At 40.1% G+C, this 22,175-nt stretch overlaps 2 protein-coding genes across 2 annotated transcripts; one reads left to right on the top strand and one right to left on the bottom strand.

The window, feature by feature from the left end:
* Positions 1-5,119: 5,119 nt before the first annotated feature.
* grtp1a (growth hormone regulated TBC protein 1a) lies at positions 5,120-13,330 on the top strand. The gene is made up of 8 exons (XM_063474106.1): positions 5,120-5,655; positions 7,443-7,594; positions 7,679-7,837; positions 9,695-9,819; positions 10,421-10,517; positions 11,117-11,289; positions 12,592-12,777; positions 12,898-13,330. Exons 1-8 carry the CDS (start codon positions 5,585-5,587, stop codon positions 12,988-12,990), a joined length of 1,056 nt encoding a protein of 351 aa, XP_063330176.1. The 5' UTR covers positions 5,120-5,584; the 3' UTR covers positions 12,991-13,330.
* Positions 13,331-13,617: 287 nt separating this feature from the next.
* On the bottom strand, positions 13,618-22,153 carry lamp1a (lysosomal associated membrane protein 1a). Its single transcript, XM_063474094.1, has 9 exons — positions 21,806-22,153; positions 17,458-17,564; positions 17,152-17,371; positions 16,184-16,345; positions 15,901-16,094; positions 15,657-15,782; positions 15,515-15,578; positions 15,256-15,423; positions 13,618-14,613 (listed from the first exon to the last, which is right to left on the bottom strand). Exons 1-9 carry the CDS (start codon positions 21,855-21,857, stop codon positions 14,474-14,476), a joined length of 1,233 nt encoding a protein of 410 aa, XP_063330164.1. The 5' UTR covers positions 21,858-22,153; the 3' UTR covers positions 13,618-14,473.
* Positions 22,154-22,175: the final 22 nt, after the last annotated feature.

Below are 22,175 nucleotides of genomic sequence, written 5' to 3'. Positions count from 1 at the left end.
CCAGAGGGAAAACTGCTGAGACAAGTTCAAACCTCTCGGAAAAGCGCTGGGTGGAGACGCAAAGAAACAAAGGAAATCATACAGCAGGAGACTTAATACCCCGACGCCTTACCACATTCCAGCTGCTCCAATCCAAATTCATAAGATCCACACCCAAACCTCCCATCACCCATCAGAGGGAGGTGGGAACTCTGCCCTGCGGTAGAGGATTGCTGGGTAACATGAACCGAGACAGCGAGAATGGCATGCAGAAGAGGGAACGAGCCAAAAGACAACGGAAGAAAGAAGGCGGCGTGAAGGATATGGTGGCCAAGTTTGCCATGGCTGAGCAAAAAGAGCAGAAAGTGCTGAATAAACAGCCGGTCAAACCAAGGCTCATTGGAAGAGGGATCCTCTTATCTTCCATTATGGAGAAGTTCGAGACCATGGCCACTGTGTGTCAGGGTAGTGATGTAAAGTTTTCTCATGAAAGGAGTTCTCAAGGAGTCAAAGTGACAGTTAATGTAAAAGAGACTGTAACTTCTCTTGAAAGACAACAGGAGCGCGTCCAAAGTGTCCACAAACCAAACACAGAGAATCAAATTCTTCTCGGGCAGGAGCCGAAAGGAGATCAAATTAGAAATGTGCAGGATGACAGGAAAGATTGGGCACACTCTCACTCAGGTGACAGAAATGATTTGACGGCAGAGCAAATGGGAGAGAAGAACTTAGATAATGAGGTTTGCTGCTCATTAAAACATGTAAAGGCTCAAGCTTGTGATTTCAGCGTCCAACGGCAAGAATCTGGTGAAAATCAGGCAGCAGTTGATGAAGAACATTGTAGCAACAACAGACTAAAATATGCACATGTAGAGCTGCTCTGTTCAGCTCCTTTGACAGAGTGGTTGTTCCCAGAACCTTACAGGCTCTTGCCTCAGGTAGAGTTTCCACTCAAGTGGCATGTAGTGACAATCAGGACCTGCTCTCCTGTGTGGTCCATGTGTGTAGATTCCTCTTTCGAGCAGTTAGAGCAGGAAATCAGTCCAAATAGTTCAGAATGCCCAAAACAGGACAAGACAGCGAGGATAACAACAGATAGTCCTGGTGGAGATGTGCCACAGTTTCTCAGTGAATCAGCTGCAGGTGAATCCTCCACTGCTATAACCAAAGGCAATGCAAAACCCAGTATGAAGGAATTTTCTACACATGCGCACATCGACACCACTGACAACCGAGAATCAAATCCCCGAAGACCTATGGCAGTTCAAAGCAGGTTGCCCAGGTATGTCATCCCACGTGTTTACAGTTTTGGTTATCAACAAGGTCCCGATCAGAATAATCCCTCCTCTCAATTAGCCCTGCCCCCACAAATCATAAATCCTATCGATCCACTTCCACCAACGCAATCTGATACATCTTTGGCTGCTCTTAGCACTGGGCTAAAGACGCTGGAGAATTTTCAAGACACTAACCCATGCCTGCATAATGGCATCAGCCTCCCTACACACAGAAGAGGAACAGCAGCAGAGCGTGAACCACAAGAAAGAGACGGGGAGGCCGAAGAGGAAACAAAAGCAGCAAAACCAGTGGACAGTAAAGGCACAAGTACGATGCAGAGTGTTCGACTTTCAGAAGATGCTGCCTGTAAGGAAACGTTTGAAGACAGTCAGGTCTCTGCTGTAACTTTACCTGCGATTCAACACAAGAGAGAGGATGCAAAGCAGAGACCGAAGTACACGACAATCAACTACGGGGATCCATCAGTCAAGCAAACATATAAACCCAAAGTCATACGATTTACTGACACCTTCACTTTCTAGACTGATAAATTCATATTTTCAGTTTGCCCTGACAATACTGACTTGCAAATGAACCAACAGGTAACTAGTATTATTCAATTAATATTATAAACAGCAAATTAGCTGCAATCCACAGGCTCATACAAACTAGGAAAAAGTCAAAGTTTAGTGCCGTTGGATATCTTCTGTCATATTTATGGTATATTACAACATACAATATCACTCCCAAGATTACTAACATTTTTACTGATAGACCAAATGTGTGTCATGGTTGAGTTGTTGCCATTTAAATCTGTGCACAGACAAACAACACTGATGTTAGACTCATTTGACTGCATTTCTTTCTGAAGCTGTGGTCTGACTGAATTTACTGTAAATGTGCTCAATGAAGTATTCAGGAACTGTACAGTACACACTGCTGTTCAAGTTTAACTGTATCCTGTCTACATATTTTACATGCAATACCCCTTTAATGCAATATCCCTTCTATTTGTCCATGAATAAAATGAAACAACACAGTATTATATGTTAGTGAATCTAGGTTGTTCATTTCTTTTTTCTACATAAATGCAAAACAGGACAGGAGCAGAACTCTAAATGCTGCATCTTCCATATAAATATATCGGCACCCAGAAGCACCCACTTCCACTCCTACTTGTCAATGTTATAGATGATATGTTGGGTGTGTGTGTTGGTGTATGTGAATGTATGAGGTGAAAAGACTGTGTATGATTGTTTGAAAACTACAGAGCTATTCAAACTGAGGAAACAGATGTGGCATGAGCACTCAACTGCTGGTCAATATTGCTCTACAGCCACATCTTTTCCCTTATGACCTACACCCAACTGCATGGCAGGTAAAAGCGGATCCAGAGCCCACAATGACAAGAACATGGGGCACCACTTAACCCAAAGTCGGCACCCATCCTTCCCACTACAAAGAGTAGTCTAGAGTGGGCAGATGGACACAAAGTCTGGGGGTCCTGAATGACTGAGAAGAAAAAGAATAAATAAATTACAATGCCCCAGTCAAAGTTCAGACCTCAAGCTAAGAGAGCTATGCATAAATGAATTCCCACAAACCTGAATGAACTGATGCGATGCTTTAAAAAAGAGTGGGCCAACATTCCTACACGGCAGTGTGAGAAATTTCTGCCAAAGGTGCGTCTACAAGCTGCTGAATCATGGGGTGATTCAACAGTTCCAGTACACATGCGAAAATGGAAAAAGTAGATTTTCCATTTTCATATGTGTGTCATTCAGGTCACTGACAGTCCACATCTGTTAGCCAAGTAGGTGACGTGTTTGCAAAGTTTTGTATTTATATTATTTTAGAAAAATGGGCAAAGTGTTCTTTAAATACAATTTCAAAATTATTAAAAACTGAAATGTTAAAAATGTCAAAAAGTACTTTCTTTCGTGCATTTTAGCTAAGCGGTAAAAATCATGTGCTCCATCACTGAAGGACATGTGCAAACTCAAATTGTTCTTTATTGTTATTTTTAAGCTGTGTGGTCGTCAAAGGCCCTTTGACATAGACTAATATGGTTTACCTATTTAATTTACCAAGGGCACAAACACATGCCCTCATATGAACGTTTCAAGGTCTGTTCTGAAAATGTGGTGGTTTAATCTTGTTCAGTTCATTCTTCCTGTTCCCATGTGAAGACGCTGTTACAAGAACTGAACTGCTGAAAATGCACTCTATATGGCTAACCATAGAGTAGCCTGTATTTTTATTTAGGTCTACCTTTAAAAAGTATTTGCTTTTGGTTGTTCAGAAAAGAAAGAAAAAACCAAAGTGTGGTAACTTTGAAGCACTAAGAGTAAGTAGTATATACAGAGATGTGAACAGTCAAACAGGGCCTGGTAGGTCTGGATAGCTTTTTTCACCTTAATAAATGAAATCATCATTTAAAAGCTACATTTTATATTTACTCGGGTTGTCTTTTTCTAATATTAAAAATGTGCTTGATTGGAAACATTTAAATTTGACAAATACACAAATAATAAAAATAATAATAAAAATAATGGGGGCAAATACTTTATCACAGCACTAGACAGGTTGTTGTAGAAAAGATAGAGGCTTACCTGTCCCATTTCCTGTACATCTCAAGGCTTACCCTCAGAGTTACTGGTGATAAAGAGCGTAGCTTCATTGTTAATGTGTTGAGAATAGTTAAAACTACAAATTTGGTGTGTTTTTTAATGTAGATCCATTAAATGTCTAATATTAAGACTCAGTCATGCAACACAAACACATACTGATACTTCTGGCTGCTGTTTTGGTTATGAATTTCTGTCATCATCAGCCTGGGTCAAATTATTATGACTGCTGCTTGTTTGTCGTTGCATTTGCTGTCCACAGATACAAAAATAGTCATGACTCAGCGCCTGTTCCTGTGACATGACATAACAAAAATCCAGGTAGAAGAGCTATATTAAACTGGCACAACAACATTATTGTTGTTTTGAAAGGCCTTCCTGGAAATCAATTTTTATCAAGGTTACCACAGCCATAGGAAGGAAGAGTGGTTTGATGACATCACAGAGATATATGTGGCACTAGCTTGATGTTTATGCTGTTTTTATTTTTCAAGAGATTTCAAACTAGTGAATGTGAATGTTATTTTAACCACTCATAGTACTTTTTGAACATGAATCTAAAACTCTCTAAAACTCAGGTAAACCGATTAATTTGATATACTTTGACACATATTTACTTTGAGCTTGGCCTTTAATGTTTATTTATAGTTATTTTCGTAGTCCCGAGTCACCAAAACAGCATATATTAATTTAATTTCAGGCATATTTTGTACGACAGAGCGGCCCAACACGTGGCTACGTTCACCTGTGTGACGTGGCCTTGCAGGGAGAGCTACTTACAATTCATGATGCTTTTACTTGCAGTAGGACACATTGGTACTTTTAAGACACACTTGTTCCAGTGCAAGAGTTCAAACAGTGGTTGGCTTATTATTTTTTTATAAGTAAGTTTTAATTTGCTTATACGTTTTTTATAAGCAAAAATGTAGGGCGTATAGTGGAAAAATAGTAGCATTTTTAACTTTACAGAAGAAAGAGTGTTTTACTTTTAAAGCAGTTATTATTGTGTGTTTCTATACCTGATGAGCAAAGCCTAACCTGATTTATTTCAAACCTTAGAACAATGCTTACATCTTCTCCTTTTCTTTTTCTACTTCTCTACAGCTCTGCATCTTATTCCCCCAAAGCCTCCTGAATGCAACATAGCTGATAGTTCGTCCCGTGAGAGCTTTGAAACGGGATGTTACGGAATCCCTCGAAAGCAGCATTACGGATTGATTGAAGCGCGTGTCCCGGGACATACGTCACATGTACGAGATCCTCCATGACAACGGGAGTGGAAGTTACCGAGCACCCGAGTGGCTTTTAGAGCGGGGATAGAAAAAAGGGAAACCGCAGTGTTTGCTTGTTAGCTACACTCTATCGCGCCTGGGACCCGCAGCAACAGGTGCATGTGGATGGCGATAAAACTCGAGAAAAACTCTACTTTTTTACCAAACACGGTCTGACGGATGGGACGAGGCAAAACAACTTGTTAGTTACCGCGGAAAACAAGAATGAGTCTCTCCCCAATTCCGGGGAAAAGCAGCTGTGTCTCAGCAGGTTTCCCACCGCTCGCACACATGGGGAAAAAAAGTCAGGCTTGGGGCTAACTTACCCTAACTTTGATTTTCTTGTTTACTGTGAGCTTTTTTTCTTTGGAGCAAACAACACGGCGGATACATACAAGGGATATCACCGGAGCAGGACAAGAGGCGGTAATGGAGAAGATCAAGCCGAGCAACGGGAGCCGCTCCGCCGCCGACCGTGGAGCTAAAGACAGGGTGGACAGGTAACGTTGAAAAATGGTTAATAATCACAGAAAGCTTAAAACAAACAAACAAATAAATAAATAAATACGACATGTTATTATTTTTCTGCTCTCAAAGTTAGTTGAGTTTCGTAAATCACGAAGCAGATATCACTTTATTGTTTATTTGAGCTGTTAAGTATTTCTGACCGTTACTGTAATAGTAGCTTAAACCTGACTAAAGCTAACGTCTATAAACAGGAGTCAGGTTATTAGTCAGTGTTAGCATCACAAAGATTTTGTTTTCAGGCCGCTAATCCTGATGTTGACTGTATTTAGTATTTTTATTTAGTATTTTCCCCACCATGTTCACATATATAAAAAAGTGTCTACTGTGAGTACTGTAGTATTACAGAGTATTGTACGTGTGTAAAAAGCTTTGGATTCAATTACAATTACTTGATGTTTACTCCACTGAATAACTGCCACTTTACTGAATTCACCCAAACTAATGCAGACCTATAATAAATGCCACCTTCATAATGTTAATGCTTTGTTAACACTCTTCTACAGGGCTTTGTTAGCTTTGACTTAACTGTAGTGGTCATTTGGAGGCTGTAATTTGTGATTTTACTTCATTCTGTATTACTCAAAAGCTACATATCGTACTGATTAATGGCTCCACGTTTTTATATTTGGACTCTACAAGAGTAGTTCTGAATAATTTACAGTAAAAAATAACCCTTACTTATCTTTTGCGCTGCCCTGGTGTCTGATTGGCTACTCCTTACAAACAGATGGTTTGAATAGCGGCTGGGTGGGGTTTCTTTGCTCATAACCAGAGCAAGGTGCCTTATGTGACCATATAAGTGATATGCACTCTTACTGTCATCATAAAGACCCAAGAGTAGAAAAAAAATGTCTTAAACTGAGGCTCTGAGCTTTCACAGACTCACTCCATGTTTACTATGAGCATGCACCATTGTAAGCATATATGTTTATGACAAAATAAGAAGCAGCATAAAGAGTTTACTCTCTAATGGAGAGTAAATTTCGAGCCATCACACTGATCATGAATCAACACCTTTTTACAAAATGTTGCTAACTCCCTATGAGAGGGATTTTTGTCAGAGCTGTTATTTACAGTGAATAAGCTTCGTTTCGATGTACAGGTGGTGGTACTGATTGGAAACGCTCTTGAATTTACCAATGTTTATATCTATACTCCATACTGCACATACAGTTGTTTACTGTATGCAAACTGAAGCTGTGAACACAAACCAGCACGACAAATCAGGTGACACATTGGTAACATCAACACTGATACATCCAGTGTCTGTGCTTGCTATTGCTTTGGCAATAAGGACACTCTCAGAGGAGAAACTTAACCTTTGCATAAAGATAATTTTAAAGTTTGTGTGTTTATTTTTCACTGTAAAGTACTTTCTGCAAATCCAGACTCTTGTGTGACGGTGGAGTAGGGGCATTTCTTCTTCAAGGGACGACTTTGCTCTTGGGTTAATCAGATTATTGTGTTACCTAATTCGTAAGGTTGAGCCACCTACAGCCACAACTTCTTCACGTACTGTAGGACCAGATTACAAATGGTATTTCTAAAACACAACATTAATAAAACAAAGCAATTTTTTGATATCTACTCAGCTTGTCTTGGCTCACGCTCAAAGAATCACAACACAAAGGTACACTTCCTGTTTAAATAAATCTTTTCCAGTTTGTCTGTTTTTTAAGCTTTGATGATGACGAGCCTGAAAACTGTTTCAATAGCTTGTTTCTTTGAAGTAGTTTGTAACTTTGTCCACTTTTCTCAGAGTGGATCCGTATGGCTTTGAGCGGTCAGAGGACTTTGATTATGAGTCATATGAGGAGCTCATGTCTGAGTATCTAGTTGTGCTCACCCGACGAGCCATCAAGTGGTCCAAACTACTGAAGGGCAAAAGCAAGGTGCAGAAGAATATGAAATGTGAGTATGAAAACAAAACACACTCACACAGTTCACATAGTCCATAAATGTGAACTCAACATAAATACTCCCCTCTGATTCCAGTAAAGCGTTACGTACGCAAAGGAATTCCCAATGAGCACCGGGCTCTGATCTGGATGGCAGCCAGTGGGGCTCAAGATCAGTTGGAGAGGAACCCAGGGCACTACCAGTCCCTGCTGGGAGCCGAGCACGACCCCAAACTTGTGGAGACCATCAAGACAGGTCAGCCTGTTCAGTTTCTCACTCAGAATATTTCACATCTTCAGCAATAAGCTGTACCCTTATCACCATTTAAATTATGATTGGCCAAAATTAATATTAGATTAACTTTTTGACACACAAACTTTAAGTATTTGCAATTAAAAGCTCTGTAAAATTTAGCTTTGTTGTGTCTTTGTCATCATTTTTATATCTTTATTTATTTGTGAAATAAAAAACGTATACGAAATAAACCTCTACAGGCTTTGCACACCTGGATTTCAGTGTTTTGGTTCTTTATTCCTTCAGGTTCTCCTAAACTCACAAAGCAACTCCTTAACGCTCTATTTCACTAGTACCTACTCAGCTCGACTCTACTCTGTAGGGCTGGGCGATATGACCCAAAATTCATATCTCGATATTTTTTAGCTGGATGGCGATATACGATATATATCTCGATATTTTTTTTTAAAGCCATAAGGTAAGAACAAAAAGAGAGTTCTTAGTCAAAGCTGTGTCCCAGATGTCACACAGGCACTTTTATTAACATACAGCGTAGATGTACATGAAGAAATTACTCAAAAATAAATTATCAGCATTTATTAAATAATAATGCTCCATAAATAAAAGAAAACAATGTTGTTTTTGTGCATAACAAAAAGCTCACAATTGTGCAGTCAAAATGTAAACTAAAAGACGATAACAGGTGCCATTTATGGCCCTTATACACACACAATACGGTAATATTATGTTAAAGCACAGTACGTATCACTCCGCGAGGCTCCGGACTACGGTAGCCGTAATGCTCCGACAATCCATCAAGCGGTGCAGCTCCGTAGCTTACCAAAGTCGTACTAAAACATCTTTTGACAGATTGCTGAGCGCCGTGTACCACATAAAATCGGTTCGCGGTCAGTAAGCACAACCAGAATTCATACATAAGGCGCACTGTCGATTTTTGAGAAAATGAAAGGATTTTAGGTCATGCAGCCCACAGGGGCTGCATGTCGTTAGCGCGGTTAGCTAACACGTTGACGCTGTCCAGCCCCACGCACGGGGCGATCCGCGGTAACTCGTTAATAGAGATTTGCCGTGTTCATCTTGTCGTTGCCTGCAGGTGAAGCTATGGGGGAGGGGGAGTTGTGTTCAGTGAAGGAGAGGCGAGGCCGAGTAACGTTGCGTAGAGACAAAAGTGGACGAAAGAGAGGCAAACTTGCGGCTCCACAAGTATGATTATAATGTAACATTACTATATCGATATAAACGATATTGTCACATCTTATATCTCGTATGAAAATATATCGATATTTTTTAAAAAAAACAACTCGATATATTGCCTAGCCCTACTACTCTGTTTCAGTGGTTTTTCATTACAATTGAGTACCACCACCTCAAAGTGCCTGGGGTTGTTATAGCAACGGGTGTGAAAGTCACTCAAATAATTTGCATGCAACACAGACTCAACACAATGGACCACATTGAGCGACTGTGGCTCAGGTGGTAGAGTGAATCGTCTACCAGTCGGTGAATCAATCCCCGACTTTGAGTTCTCAGTTGAGAGGCGCTGTAAGAGTGCCGCTCCATTTACTATAATAATACCACCTCCATGTTTCACCTTAGGGGTGTTTGTAGCCAAGTGGTGAGCAGTGCCTGGAAGAAATGCTTGGATTTCTGGTCATCAGAATGGAGAAATTTTTCCATGTTTTCCGAGCCCCTTTGAGAGTAAAAGACACAAAGTCCAAATATTCAAGTTAATGTTTAGACTGACACAGTCTCACTGCAAAAGCATGGTTTCAGTTTCCTGCTCCTTATCTGTTACAGCGTGTATACAAAGACTCCGCACACAGTGTGATCGGTGTCCTTGTGGTCTCTCGTTTTCAGACTTGAACAGAACATTCCCAGAAAACATCTACTTCCGCAAGACGTCAAACCCATGTATGCAGAAAGCTCTATACAATGTGCTGCTGGCCTATGGACACCACAATCCAGCTGTGGGCTACTGTCAGGTACGGCTCAGCGCCACAGAGTCTACCCTGATGTGGATTTTGAATAATATTTAAGGAATAATAATGTAATGAGGTAAAGCAAAAAATCTAGTAGTATTATTCTGTGATATTAGTTTGGATTTCAGCAAAGCCACTTTGCGTTGGTCCGTCATTTAAGAGTTGTGCTGCGGGGTTAAAATGTACAGTAATGTAAACTGTAAATAAAAACATCAGTTTTTATCCTTAATGAAGTTACTTTATCATCAACACTTACCAGTAATTTGCCTCTGTGTCCAGAAAGAGGCTTTATGTGTCTATGCCAACTGTCTGTGGTTATTATTAGCATTTGAAAGCCAAATTCCATTCACCAGATCATATGCAACTTGGTTTGCAATTTAAACAAGGGTGTGTTGATGTTACATCTGTTGCATAAATAGAATCCATTTATCTTTAATTATACTCAGTGGTTGTTGTTTTTTTTTTCTTAATTCCCATTCAGTCAGTGTACACTTACTGCTCTGTGCCCTAGATGCTTTATTAAAGAGCTCTTCTGTCTGATACAGTGTGCTCAGGCAGGATTACAGGACTCATGTGAAACCTAACTGTGTGTCTTTGGCTTCAGGGGATGAACTTCATCGCTGGGTATCTACTCATCGTCACAAAAGATGAAGAGAAATCCTTCTGGCTGATGGAGGCACTGCTCGGCAGAATTTTACCAGGTGAGTGTTTCTGTGCGTTCACTTACTGTCACTCTGAGCCCTGTGCTATGAAGCGAGTTCAACATAACCAGTGTGTCTCAATTTAGTATCTAGTACTACATGTGTGCCCTTTAAGAGCTTTAGTCAGTAAGACTGTAAAATATGTGCTGTAAAAACGTTTTTTACAGCACATATTTTTAAGCCTGTAAAGAAAGCTGAAGCAATAAAATTGCACCTATGAAACTATATTTACTGATGCTCATCAGGGAAACAGTATAAGTTACCTTGGCAGCATAGCATAGTATAAAGTGAACCAGCTTCAAAGTACAGAAAACCCAGGGTTAACCCGGAAGTTATGCGGATAAGTTGAAATCCTGCTTTGTAGTACAGACCTGATCTTGTGACAGGTGTGTATGCGTGCAGGTCCTTTGTGTACCAGTGCTGTAGGCTAAGAATAATCCTATCACGTGGCCTCTGTGTGTGGCTTCAGAGTTGCACTCTTTTCATTTGGATCTTGTAGTCAAACAAGAAAGGTTTATTAAATTTACATTTAAGCTCTTCATTCAGGTGTTGTATTGCTTTGTTCATATCAACAATGTGTGTCTGCGTTGTGGTTACAGACTACTACAGTCCAGCCATGCTGGGTCTGAAGACAGATCAGGAGGTGTTAGGGGAGCTGGTGAAGGTAAAAATCCCGCCAGTATGGCAGATCATGGTGGACCATAACGTCATGTGGACCCTAGTGGTCTCCCGGTGGTTCATCTGTCTCTACATAGACATCTTGCCTGTAGAGGTGAGTGTGTCTGCGATCAGCGTTTCATACTCATGATCCAACTCCTATCAGTACTGCCACAAACCTTTTTTTATTGACATGTAGTTGTAATATCTCAAAAATATTCAGATTATTAACTAAATACTCGTGCTTCATCACAGCCCAGTTTTTAGTGGGTTTTAATAAAAACGACAACAACTTTTGTTTTATTCCTTGTGTTTAATCCAGTGCAGCTAACTCACTTTATACAGCGGTCTTTATTGTTTCTGTCTCCCTCTGTTGACCTTCAGGAGGGTGTGAGCTGCTATGTTTGTTCCCCAGATACAACTGCTGTAGGAGGGTGTAACGCTTGCAGAGGCAGTGGAAAATAACAAGTTGGATGTGAAAAATGAAAGGAAAAAAAAAAATTCTCCCCACTATTTTGCACCTCTCTACATTAAAAAAAGACACTAGAAATACAGAAAATAGTCAAATTTGTATTTGCATTTTTAGCAGCAGTGCTGAGGAAACTACAAAATTATTACAAGTAACTGCTTGTTTTTGTAAATACATAAATATGTAAAAGCACCACAATTTATGGCAAAGTTACTGTGAGCTTTGTCCAGGTGGGTCAAATCTGCATGCACCAACTTCTCTGAACAAACAGCAGTGGTGAGATGGCCGCTGTGTGAGCACTGCCGCTGTACACGTGCTCTGAGCACATGTGTGTGGAGGTGACCTCACAACACATTACAGAGCAGGGAAGAAATGGTAAAGGTAAAATAGTTTGAAAAAAAAAATAAATAAAAGACGTCCTTTTTAAGCCAATGCTGTTTGTAGTTTCTGTAGTTAATTATACACAAATGGCAAAAGAAGTAATTAAACAGCTTTTGAACCACTATGCAAGTCTGAATGTAGCTGAACTGCCAGCAGAGTCAAACACACCTCCTTTTCTCTAGTGTCAGAAATGATACCAGGATAACAGGAAGAGTTTGGGGGTGATGTGAAGTTTTCCTTCATCCAATGTTACAAACATCTATGAAAAATACTTAAAAATAAAAGTTAAGAAAAGAGCTTAAAAACACTGGAAAAATATTTTAAGGTAAATTGAAAAGGAGGTGAAAATTGTACTTGCCTTCATTACATCTACTAAACTTAATAAAGACAGCTGATTCTAATTGAGCAGGAGGCCTGTTTGACCCTGCAAACTACTGCAAAAATGCTGTTAAACTACATTAATACTTCCCAAGCTCTGTTCAGTAGAACCTTTTACATGTGGTTTACTCTTCATGTTGTGCACTACTTTGTTGTTGGGATTCAGTGCTTTGCTGCTGCTTTTCCCAGACTGTTCTGCGGATCTGGGATTGCTTGTTCTACGAGGGCTCGAAAATCCTGTTCCGCGTAGCTCTGACTCTGATCCATCACAACCAGGATCTGATTCAACAGTCCCAGTCACTGCCGGACGTCTGCCAGAGCTTCAAGCAGATCACACACGGACCATTTGTAGAGGAGTGCCACACATTCATGCAGGTAAAAACCCCTACAACTCTGAAAAATCATCACGAGTCATTTTACGGGATGAAAGATTAGAGTTATTATTACTTTTCCTTTTAGTAATCCTTTAATCCCCGTTTCTCTTGCCTTTCCTAGAAAATCTTCACTGAACCAGGAAGTCTCTCCATGGCAACCTTGACTAAGCTCCGGGCGACCTGTCGCTCTCGAATCACTGCTGAAGAATCCTGACCTCTCCCTGTTAAATTCAGCACTCATTCCAGCAGAAGTTTGCACCTTTTTTTTTTTTAAACTGAGTCACTGTGACTGCTGTACATACTGTGAGTGTGAAACAAACACACAGCAGTGTAAATATGTGATTAATATTCTTAGGTCTGTGCTGTATGAAATGATTGTGTAGTTTGGTAAATATTCCCTTTTGTTTAAACATGGAATTCTGCACTTTAGTCTAGAAAATGAGTCACGGCGAAGAAAATGCTTAGCAGTAAATGTTCAGGTGTGATGAGTTGTACACTACGCATAGCTGGAAGAACCTGTCTACTGTATTTCACATTAAAATCCATCAAGATTATATACAGTGATTGTTTGATTAAATAGAAAGTTAAAGGGCTGGATTTTTCCCCCCTTCTTACAATTATGTGTTCAGGGGTCTCTTTAACACAGTTAAACAGTTTTTAGTTCTAGGTTGACTGATTAGAGTTGGTTCAATATGTTCTCTGAGTAAAATTATGTGGATAATGAAAAGAATCATCAGCATCATAATGAACCAGTCTGTAATACAGCAAAAATCTCTCAGCTGAATATTTAACATACACCTGAGTTTAAAAAAAAAAATGTAAAAAGGGCAGCACATCACTCCACAGTAGGAATCGAATTTATTATCCAATACAAAAGATCAAAACCAGTACTCCATTAAAAAGAAGAAATTAAATTTTTACATTTCTTTTGGGGAGGGGGGTGAAAAGCAAGAATGGAAATCAGCCATGCAGCTGTTAACAAGTCTATTAAATACATTCTGATTTTGTTGACCAAGTCTATGTACGGCTTCAGGGGGCACATCATTTACATTAAAGTAGGAATCCACACTTTATTGCCACAACTATCAGACTGCATTTGATTAGCTGCATTAAGTGTGCAGTGCACTGATGGGATAGGCTTAGTTTCATCTGAGGAGGAATATTACTATAGGTGGCGGGGGAGAAAAGAGGGGGAAAAAAACAAAACAACACACGCAAGCACACAGAGCCTTCTCCTAAGAGTTGCCAGGATTATCTTATGCTCAGGAAGGAGAAAATACACCTGTGAGCATGTTTAGGTAGTTGATGTGATTCCCTCTGCCTCTTCAACTGGAAGATTCTTTATAAATAATTACACAGCTAAAAAGACAAACAGTTCAAGCAAATACAATCAAGCTCCTAGAACACGAAACAAGAGCAGACCATTAATGGTTAACATGCTGCAGCAAATTCAAACTCTCTCAAACTTTGAGTCACCTCAGGTTTCGTCAAGATGCATCTAAAGTTAGCAGTTTAATCATAATCCACAGAAAAAGTGAAAAATATTCCGCAGATATGCACGCACGCACGCGCGCGCGCACACATGCGCTTCCATTCACTCAGGTTCATGCCCACAGAGTCATCCATCACCGAGTAACACCCTTTGGTTCATCCCTTCACCAATCAGCCTGTATGGTTCAAGTCTAATGAAGGGTTGCTCAGATGGCCTGGTAACCAGCATGGCTCCTCCTCTTGCCTATTAGATAGGCAACAAGGGTGATCAGCACCAGACCAGCCAGAGCTGCTCCAACAATGATGGGGATAATCATCTGGTTTTGGTCCATCTGACACTCCTCAGCTATAGACACACAAGAGGTAGAGCAGAAGGTTAAGCTGTGCAAAAAGAATGACAGTTTTTCCTTTAACACCACTGGGCTAATATGGATGTAGCGCGTGAATGTTCCAGCTGGTCTGGTAAACTGCATTTCAGACTTATCATTTTAGTACAGGGTAAGGCTTCATTTCATCTCATCTTCATCTCTTATTATTCATTCTGAAACAAGTTATGGATATGTTCAACTGTCACCAGCAGCATCAGATTTTTCTTTTTGAATGCAAACCAATTCAAAAACTTTTTGCATGTAAAGAATATGGCAAAGTTCACCTTTTTGAATCAAGTTACAAAAACAAACTTGTCTCAAGGGGGGTTTTTTTGTATTTTTTTTTTTTTTTTTTAAATTTGCAGGGTTGTTCATGGTCATAATAAACAGTTGCTGACCACTATCAGGCTACACAAATGCTCCAGCTGCTGGAAACAAAGGCTTCAGATATCCAATCTCAAAATGTTTGATCCAACTATTAAGTGTGCATCTACTCTCCACACATCTTCAGCCAGTGTGGAGAATCTCGTTCAGCACAATTTTCACAATCAAAATGGGTAAAAACTTGGAGGAATGACGTGTAATGTCAGAGACGAACAACATGTTTAATTCATTCATACCTGTAGCAAACCGGCCACTCTTGACACCAAAGGGCTGGACTTGGAGATTGAATGTGTTGAGAGAAAAGCTCGGTGTCACAAACAGAGTCTGCTCTGCACTGCACATGTAGGAGTAGCCCAGCGTACTGCGCAGGTAGTTCAGACTGTTGTTACTCACGGAAAAGTTAGCTGAGTAGAGAAAGTTAATTTTATTCAGCTTCAAAACGTCAAGGGAAAAACAGCAAAAACTAAATGCATGTTGTTCATAAGAGGTACTTACCACTGTCAGACCAATTTGCAAGCAGTGTTACCCCACTCAGATGGTACTTGTTGGTTGTGGAGTTCTGTGGACCAAAGGAAGAGCTGAGCAGTTTTGTAAAAAATAACTAATGTAACATTAACAAAAATAGGGTTAAATTTACCAGAGTGAAGTTGAAGGTGAGAATAGTAGATTGCGTCTGTGTCAAAACCAGTGTAGCACTGCTGGCTCCACATAATCCCGTTGAGTTTGTCACATTAGGATTGAGGTTTAATACATCCTGGACAGTCTGGCCAAAAAAACCCCCCAAGATACACTTTGTTTCAAGTTTCTTTTATTTCTATTGACAACTGGTTAAATATTTGCTGTTTCTGGGGAGAATGGCTGCTCTTGAAGCTGTAGTTTACCTTATTCTGAGATGTGTAGGAAACACTGAGCTGCAGTCCCATTTTAGCCAGGAGACATATGGTGTCATTGGTGTCCTTCACAGTGTAATTGCCCTGCTGAGGTGCTCCTGGAGGGGTTGAAGTTGGAACTGCTGTTGTACTGACAGTGGTAGGTGAAGGTGTTGTGCTGGTTTGATCTGCAAAACATAGGGTCTCTGCGAACAGAGAAATAACACTGTGAACATGAAAGAAACAGTTCAAACTTAAAACCACTCAAAAGTAAAAACCTTTAACATCCACCTACCGTTTTGACTCAGCTCATTCCCTGGCATGTATGCCTCCAGCCTCATGTCAGTGAAATTAACATTTGCAGTGGCGACTGCAATAACTGTAGGGCTCGCACATTTGTAGGTGGTGTTGACTTTTGCTTCAATCCCAACAGAGGCAGACACCAGAGTGACCACACCTACAACAGAGTAGGTAGAAATCACCACAACAGTACCTTGAATACCATCCTGTTGTTTACACTGACATTTCAGTCCAAGTCCTCCTTCAGATTTCCAAACAATCTCGAGGCACTGCTAAAAGTTACAAAGCGCTCAAATTTAAAATAATCAGTGTGGCCGTCCTCACAACTGTTATAAAAAAGCTCATCCAGGCACTCATAAGAGAAGAGCTACAAGTTAGCTAGCTGACATCTAAAGACAATCCCTCTAAACCCTGACTTTGCAGTGAAGATCACACATTCAAACACGTTTTTAGTAGATGCACTTAGTGTCATTTTGAAGCACCTATGTCACTTCGTTCTCACATTCAAACTTTGCAGTCCAAGTTGCCCACCTACCTGGGTCACGCATCAGCCTTTTATTGCTGATTAGGAATAAAAATTAGATACCTCAGACCTGTACACTATGAAGAAGGACCTAACCAAGTGTCAGTCATCCAGGACATTGTCATTTTAAGAACTTGAAAATAAGCATAATTTTTAAGATTTCCCACCTTGCAAACTTCTTGAAATGTCCCCCCCCCTCCAAAAAAGAAAAAAAAACCAAAAAACCACAACAACAAAAAACCTCCAGATTTTTCATTCATCATCAGCAACCAAATAAATTCCTAAATGAAATTCATGTGTAACACTGAAATGTCTAGTTATACATGTAGCATCCCGTCTTTACGCTACACTATTCAGAACAGAATTCTGACAATTTTTTAAAAACCACAAAATAATATATTCAGATCTATCACATGATTCAGGACAATGCATGGTCTCACCGGAGGTGGTCGCATTGGGGAAGACTGAAGTGTCGCTTAGGTTGTACTGCAGAGTCAGGCTAGAAACCTGATACAGGGTTCCATTGGTTGAGAAGTTCAGCCCAAGAGTGTAGCCAGATCCAAATACTGCCACCAGCCTGGGGGAGCTGCCATCTTTGCCACATGTGCTGTTTGCTGTATCCACTGTGGTAGAGTTGGGCAGAAAGACCTGCACTGTTCTCTGAGGACACAACAAGTGATACAACAAATAAATAACCGGACACACAGAAATGAAGCGGTAGTAGGTGAGCAAACATCTGTACATACGTTGGCATGGGTAGTGTTGTATATAATGGAGAATGACGCAGACAGATCAGCTTTAATGCAGGTGGTGTTGCTCTCCTTCACCTCAAGAGTAACTGCATCGATACAACCTGGATATGATAGACAATAAGAAAAACTAAGTAATAAACTGTAATAAAAAGTAATAAAAATAATTAAATAATAATGGTTATTTTAATAATGGTTGAATAATAAAAATCATTCAACCATTTAAAACTGCATCTTTAGGCAGAAAAAGGGAGAAAGAAAAAAGTGGCAACAGGTCTCATCGAGTGATAAATCCAAGTCTGAAATGTTTCGGTTTCAGAGACTTTCAGGGGTGTTACAGTCAGTGTCTACATGTTTGCAGGCTTCAATAAGATCCCAGAACCCCATTTTAAAGAAAGGCGTGGCTTTAGATATTTACATAGTAATTAGATTACATGCTGAATTGTGCATTGTCGTTTACAACACACAAAACCCACAGTCAAACTGTAAGCACTGATATACTCATTAGCTCAGAATATGATTCCAGATATGATCCAGTTTAGAGTCTGACCCCTAGGTTTGCTATGATACCAAAATAAACGGATGTATTTAAAACCCACACTTACACCATGTGCATATTCTTTATCTCAGTCTTTAACTTGACCTTGTTAGATAAAGGGTAATTAACAGTGATAATCGTACAGCGCAGCCTCTGTTACAAGACGGCATGGCCTACATTTACCTTGTTAAACAAAAAAACAAAACAAAAAAACAAACAAAAAAGTTAACAGAAACCACCACTAGAGGTCTGCAGACTGCTAAAGCCAAGCGCCCATGACCACAAACCCAGAAGCATTTCAAGAGACAGCACTCAGTGAATACCGTGCAGAAGGCTTTTTGTGACCGAGGTCCACTTAACAATAATCCTAAAGGCTGGTAATAAACTTTAATAACTAGCACAAAATCAAATCACATAAAGTGTAAATCTACTGTAGATTAATCATTAGAACAGCAACTGGTCAACATCTATTCCTTTTGGAGCAGCACCTCGATAAACTGATTTTATGACAGCCGTATAATGATCAGAGTCCACCTATGGGATTAACAGCCTGTTGAAAATTCAAAACATCTGTGGGTAATGATATAAAAAGGGAAGACACACAACATTTATATGACCTGTGTCACTTGTCAGCCATGTTGACCTTAGTGACCGTTGTCTGGTGCGTTGCTATGAACTGTTGGGCTAAATTATCTCCTTTGCCTTCATAACAGATGGTCCCATGTAGCCTTTGCTAAAGTAATGAAGCACGCACTATCTGTAGGTTCTCAGTAATCCAGGTTGCTGTAGTTTTCCGTGTTTGTGTTGAAGGCAAGCAGACTCCTTTCAGTTGCTTTAAGACCTCTAGAGGGTAAACACCTAGAACTCATCAGCTTTTATAATTGATGCTTTCAGATTAGAGGTGAAATCTCTTCAGAACCTAAAAAAAAAAAAAAGAAAAAAAAAGAAAAAAAAAAAAAGAAAAGGAAAAGGTCTGCAGCTACCTTCAACATTAACATTAAGAGAATTCAAACAACTTATTATGCCTGTCAGACACACCCAGGTCACTTAGTTAGCAACCTTCCCAAACAAAATCTGACTCATGCACTTGTCAATGTTAACTACTAAAATTAACAGTTCAACTAAATGCCCAAATAGTTGCCAAAAGATGTTTGAGGTGGCTACAGAGACCTGATTTTTGAAACAATTAACTCAGCATTAACTCAGACAAAACCCATCTGACCTAATGTTGCCAATCCAGTTATACAGAAAACTCAGCCTACTTTCACACTGGCAAAACACACGTGGGCTATTAATACCTTCATCCTCTGGAACCTTCTACCCCACTGCTACATGTTTCACTGTGTGTCAGATGGTGGCTATAAATCTCAAACACATTGTTATCTACAGTAAACACTTGTATTCAATCCAACAAATCATATCCTTTAAAAATAATGCAATACCAGGGTTCTCCCACTTGCGTCACACTTCCCTTTAAGTCAACAGAGAAGCTGATGTGCTCTGGGTTGAGTTTGACTGCTTTATATATATTCAAAGAGGAACAGTTGGACTTTATCAAGTTCTGTCTGGCATTCTCAGAATATGTGGGAACAATAAAATGGGAAATGCCATCAACAGAATAAACATGCTGGTGAGTTAGCAGAAAAAGGTAAAAAAAAAAAAAAAAAAAAAAAAAGATCGTGCCACACTGAAAAGGTTCTGTGCATTTCAGGAATTTATTTGCTAGGGGGCAGATTTATCCTATCTTTGGCCTCATCCCATTGCAAATTTCATCATTCATCATTTCATCAGTGCACTGACTGCTCTTCCTTCCTCCATTTGATCTGAACATAAAGACCACTGTGCGTCAGCCCTGTTGGTGGTCTCCGTCAATCACACCCACTCCTTTCTTGCTGAAACTTAACCCCATGTCACCCCTTTGTTGACCCTGCAAACACACTGCAGACCATTTACACAACACTGCAATCCAGTGAGCTGCAGACACTGTGTGCACAGACAGGATGAAGCATATCAAAAAAAGTATAAAACACTGACCCTGTTTTGTAATACAGATTCAAAACTGAACCCCCAGTGAGGTTTTACTCTAAAGCAATGTCAGTAATGTCGTTTTATATTACAGAGTGAGGATGGCAACAACTCGAGCTATAACTGTGCTGGCCTGTTTCCCTGTGTCAGCAGCAGCCAGGTGCCTGTGTATGCAACACAAAGCAAGCATGGCAGTCATGTGAAGCTCTCAAATGACACAACAATGAGGCCGATCTGCAGCTCATCAACATTTATTTAAAAAAAAAAAAAAAAAAAAAAAAAAGGGATCATTACTAAATCTACAGACTTTTCAGGCAACTGTGGTTTGGTTTCACAAATGACTCAGTGTGAAACTTTGAAGTGCTGTGGCTCCAACAGTACTGAAGCACTGATCCTTGTTTTTTTACTCACAATCATAAAAGCCCTTTAAATACATTTAGTAAATCATTTCTGCATCCTAATGAGTTCCTTCAAATTTCCTTCTTAACCCAAACATATATACATATTCATACAAATAGAGAACTTTGCAGAAAAACTATCAATTACCAAAAAAAATTGGTATTGCTCATGGCTGGATTAACCTTCTGTGGGGAACTGGAACTTAAAAAAAAATGCTGTTGGGTACCTACTAACCCAATTTTACACTAATAAAAAGAATTAATCAGAAAGCTGTAATCGCACTGAATTATAGAGACATTCTACCTTTATGTTACAAAAGACTTCAGGCAGTTATTGGAAACGAAGGCCATTTTGTACTTAAAACTCAAAGTTAGATTTTTTGGTTTCAGTCTTGTCTTTTTTGTGGGGGGGGGGGGGGAGAGGAGACAGACAAACTAACAAACACCACACCAAGACTGATCTGCGTGCATCAAGACTTGATAGTCACCAATTAACTGACAATAGGAAAAATCCATAAGTCTTTGTTAAATGAAAGAAAAGGTAATATTTTTGCCACATTAAGCATAAAAATTGTGCTCCCGTTTGCAGTCACGCCCATAAAAGCCTGTTTTTTGTTGTTTTTTTTAAGCCAGGAAAAACCTTGGTATGCACTATTCCATTTACATTATGTAAATGTAGCCCGGATAAAAGAGAAGTAGAAGGCTCTGCTGCACAACTGAGCAAGAGGACAAGTCTCTAGCTTGATAAGCTGGCAAATAACACCCATAAAACACCATCCTCAGCCACCCAGCTGGAGGTGTAGTGACTAAAATTTACTCGCTTTGTTTAAATGCTTGACAGTCTTAAAGTTTTGTTTTTCCCTTTTAAAACCACCTGAGGTCAAAGAAACAAGTAAAGGCTGATGTTCTAGAAACTCAGTAATCCATACTTACAGCTTCTTTAATCACTACAGTAACTAACAGCTGTCCCATCACCCACAGGAGGCTGTTTTTATAATTTTCAGCCTTTTAACAAAGCAGGTGTGCACACAGGAACACCATGCCATGAGGAAAACTGTTTAAAAAATAGTCGTATGTAAATTATCCTCCCTGAATTGTTAATAATTTAATAAAGTTATGAGTTTGACATTTATGGACAATAAATACAATGCAATTTATAGTCCACACGAAGGCAACGGCAAGCACTAACGAGCTGAACGAGGGGGGGGGGGGAGAGACCTTAAACCTTTTTGGCTAGTTTTAGCTAAAATGGTTAAACGGCCCGGGCCGGTAACGCACCGACAGTTTTTGCACCTGACAACTAAACCTACCTACCGCAGGTTGCTCGCGCTTACACCGTTTGGTCCAACAGTAGCTTCTCAAGAGGGGGGAAAAACGAACTCACCTAGGACCACAAACCAGATGACGAGTCCGGCCGTAGCGTGAGACACTTTCATTTTCAAGCAGAGCAAGAAGCACTTTTTCACCCTTGCGGAAAGCACGAACAAGCCCGGGGAGAGAAGTGGTGCTGAGCCGCGGCGGCTGCTGCTGTTAGCGCAGGTGGGTCTACACGGCCACACTTGACTCCACAGTTGCTCCCGTTTACGTATGTCTGCTGTGTGAAGGAGGGTAGTCGAAGCTTTTTGTTGTCCCTAAACTGCGTCTAGCTGGTGCTAAAGGACCAGTAAACAGAGTCGAGCGTCTGTCACAGGCGTACAGTCTGATTGCGCCTCATCTCATCATGTGAACTGGTAGCCTTTAGAACCCGAGTCACG

This window comes from Pelmatolapia mariae, linkage group LG1 (genome assembly GCF_036321145.2).
Source record: "Pelmatolapia mariae isolate MD_Pm_ZW linkage group LG1, Pm_UMD_F_2, whole genome shotgun sequence".
In the NCBI taxonomy this organism is placed as follows: Eukaryota; Metazoa; Chordata; class Actinopteri; order Cichliformes; family Cichlidae; genus Pelmatolapia; species Pelmatolapia mariae.
The sequence above is the reverse complement of the archived record's forward strand: the minus strand, read 5'-3'. Positions and strand labels throughout refer to the sequence as shown.

Coding starts and splice junctions, on each gene's coding strand:
- grtp1a (XM_063474106.1), top strand. CDS start 5,585: ATGGAGAAGATCAAGCCGAGCAACGGGAGCCGCTCCGCCGCCGACCGT. Junction 9,820..10,420: donor CAGCTGTGGGCTACTGTCAG/GTACGGCTCAGC, acceptor CTTTGGCTTCAG/GGGATGAACTTCATCGCTGG. Junction 11,290..12,591: donor TAGACATCTTGCCTGTAGAG/GTGAGTGTGTCT, acceptor TGCTTTTCCCAG/ACTGTTCTGCGGATCTGGGA.
- lamp1a (XM_063474094.1), bottom strand. CDS start 21,857: ATGAAAGTGTCTCACGCTACGGCCGGACTCGTCATCTGGTTTGTGGTC. Junction 15,579..15,656: donor TCACCTTCAACTTCACTCTG/GTAAATTTAACC, acceptor TTTGGTCCACAG/AACTCCACAACCAACAAGTA. Junction 14,614..15,255: donor GAGTGGCCGGTTTGCTACAG/GTATGAATGAAT, acceptor GTGTGTCTATAG/CTGAGGAGTGTCAGATGGAC.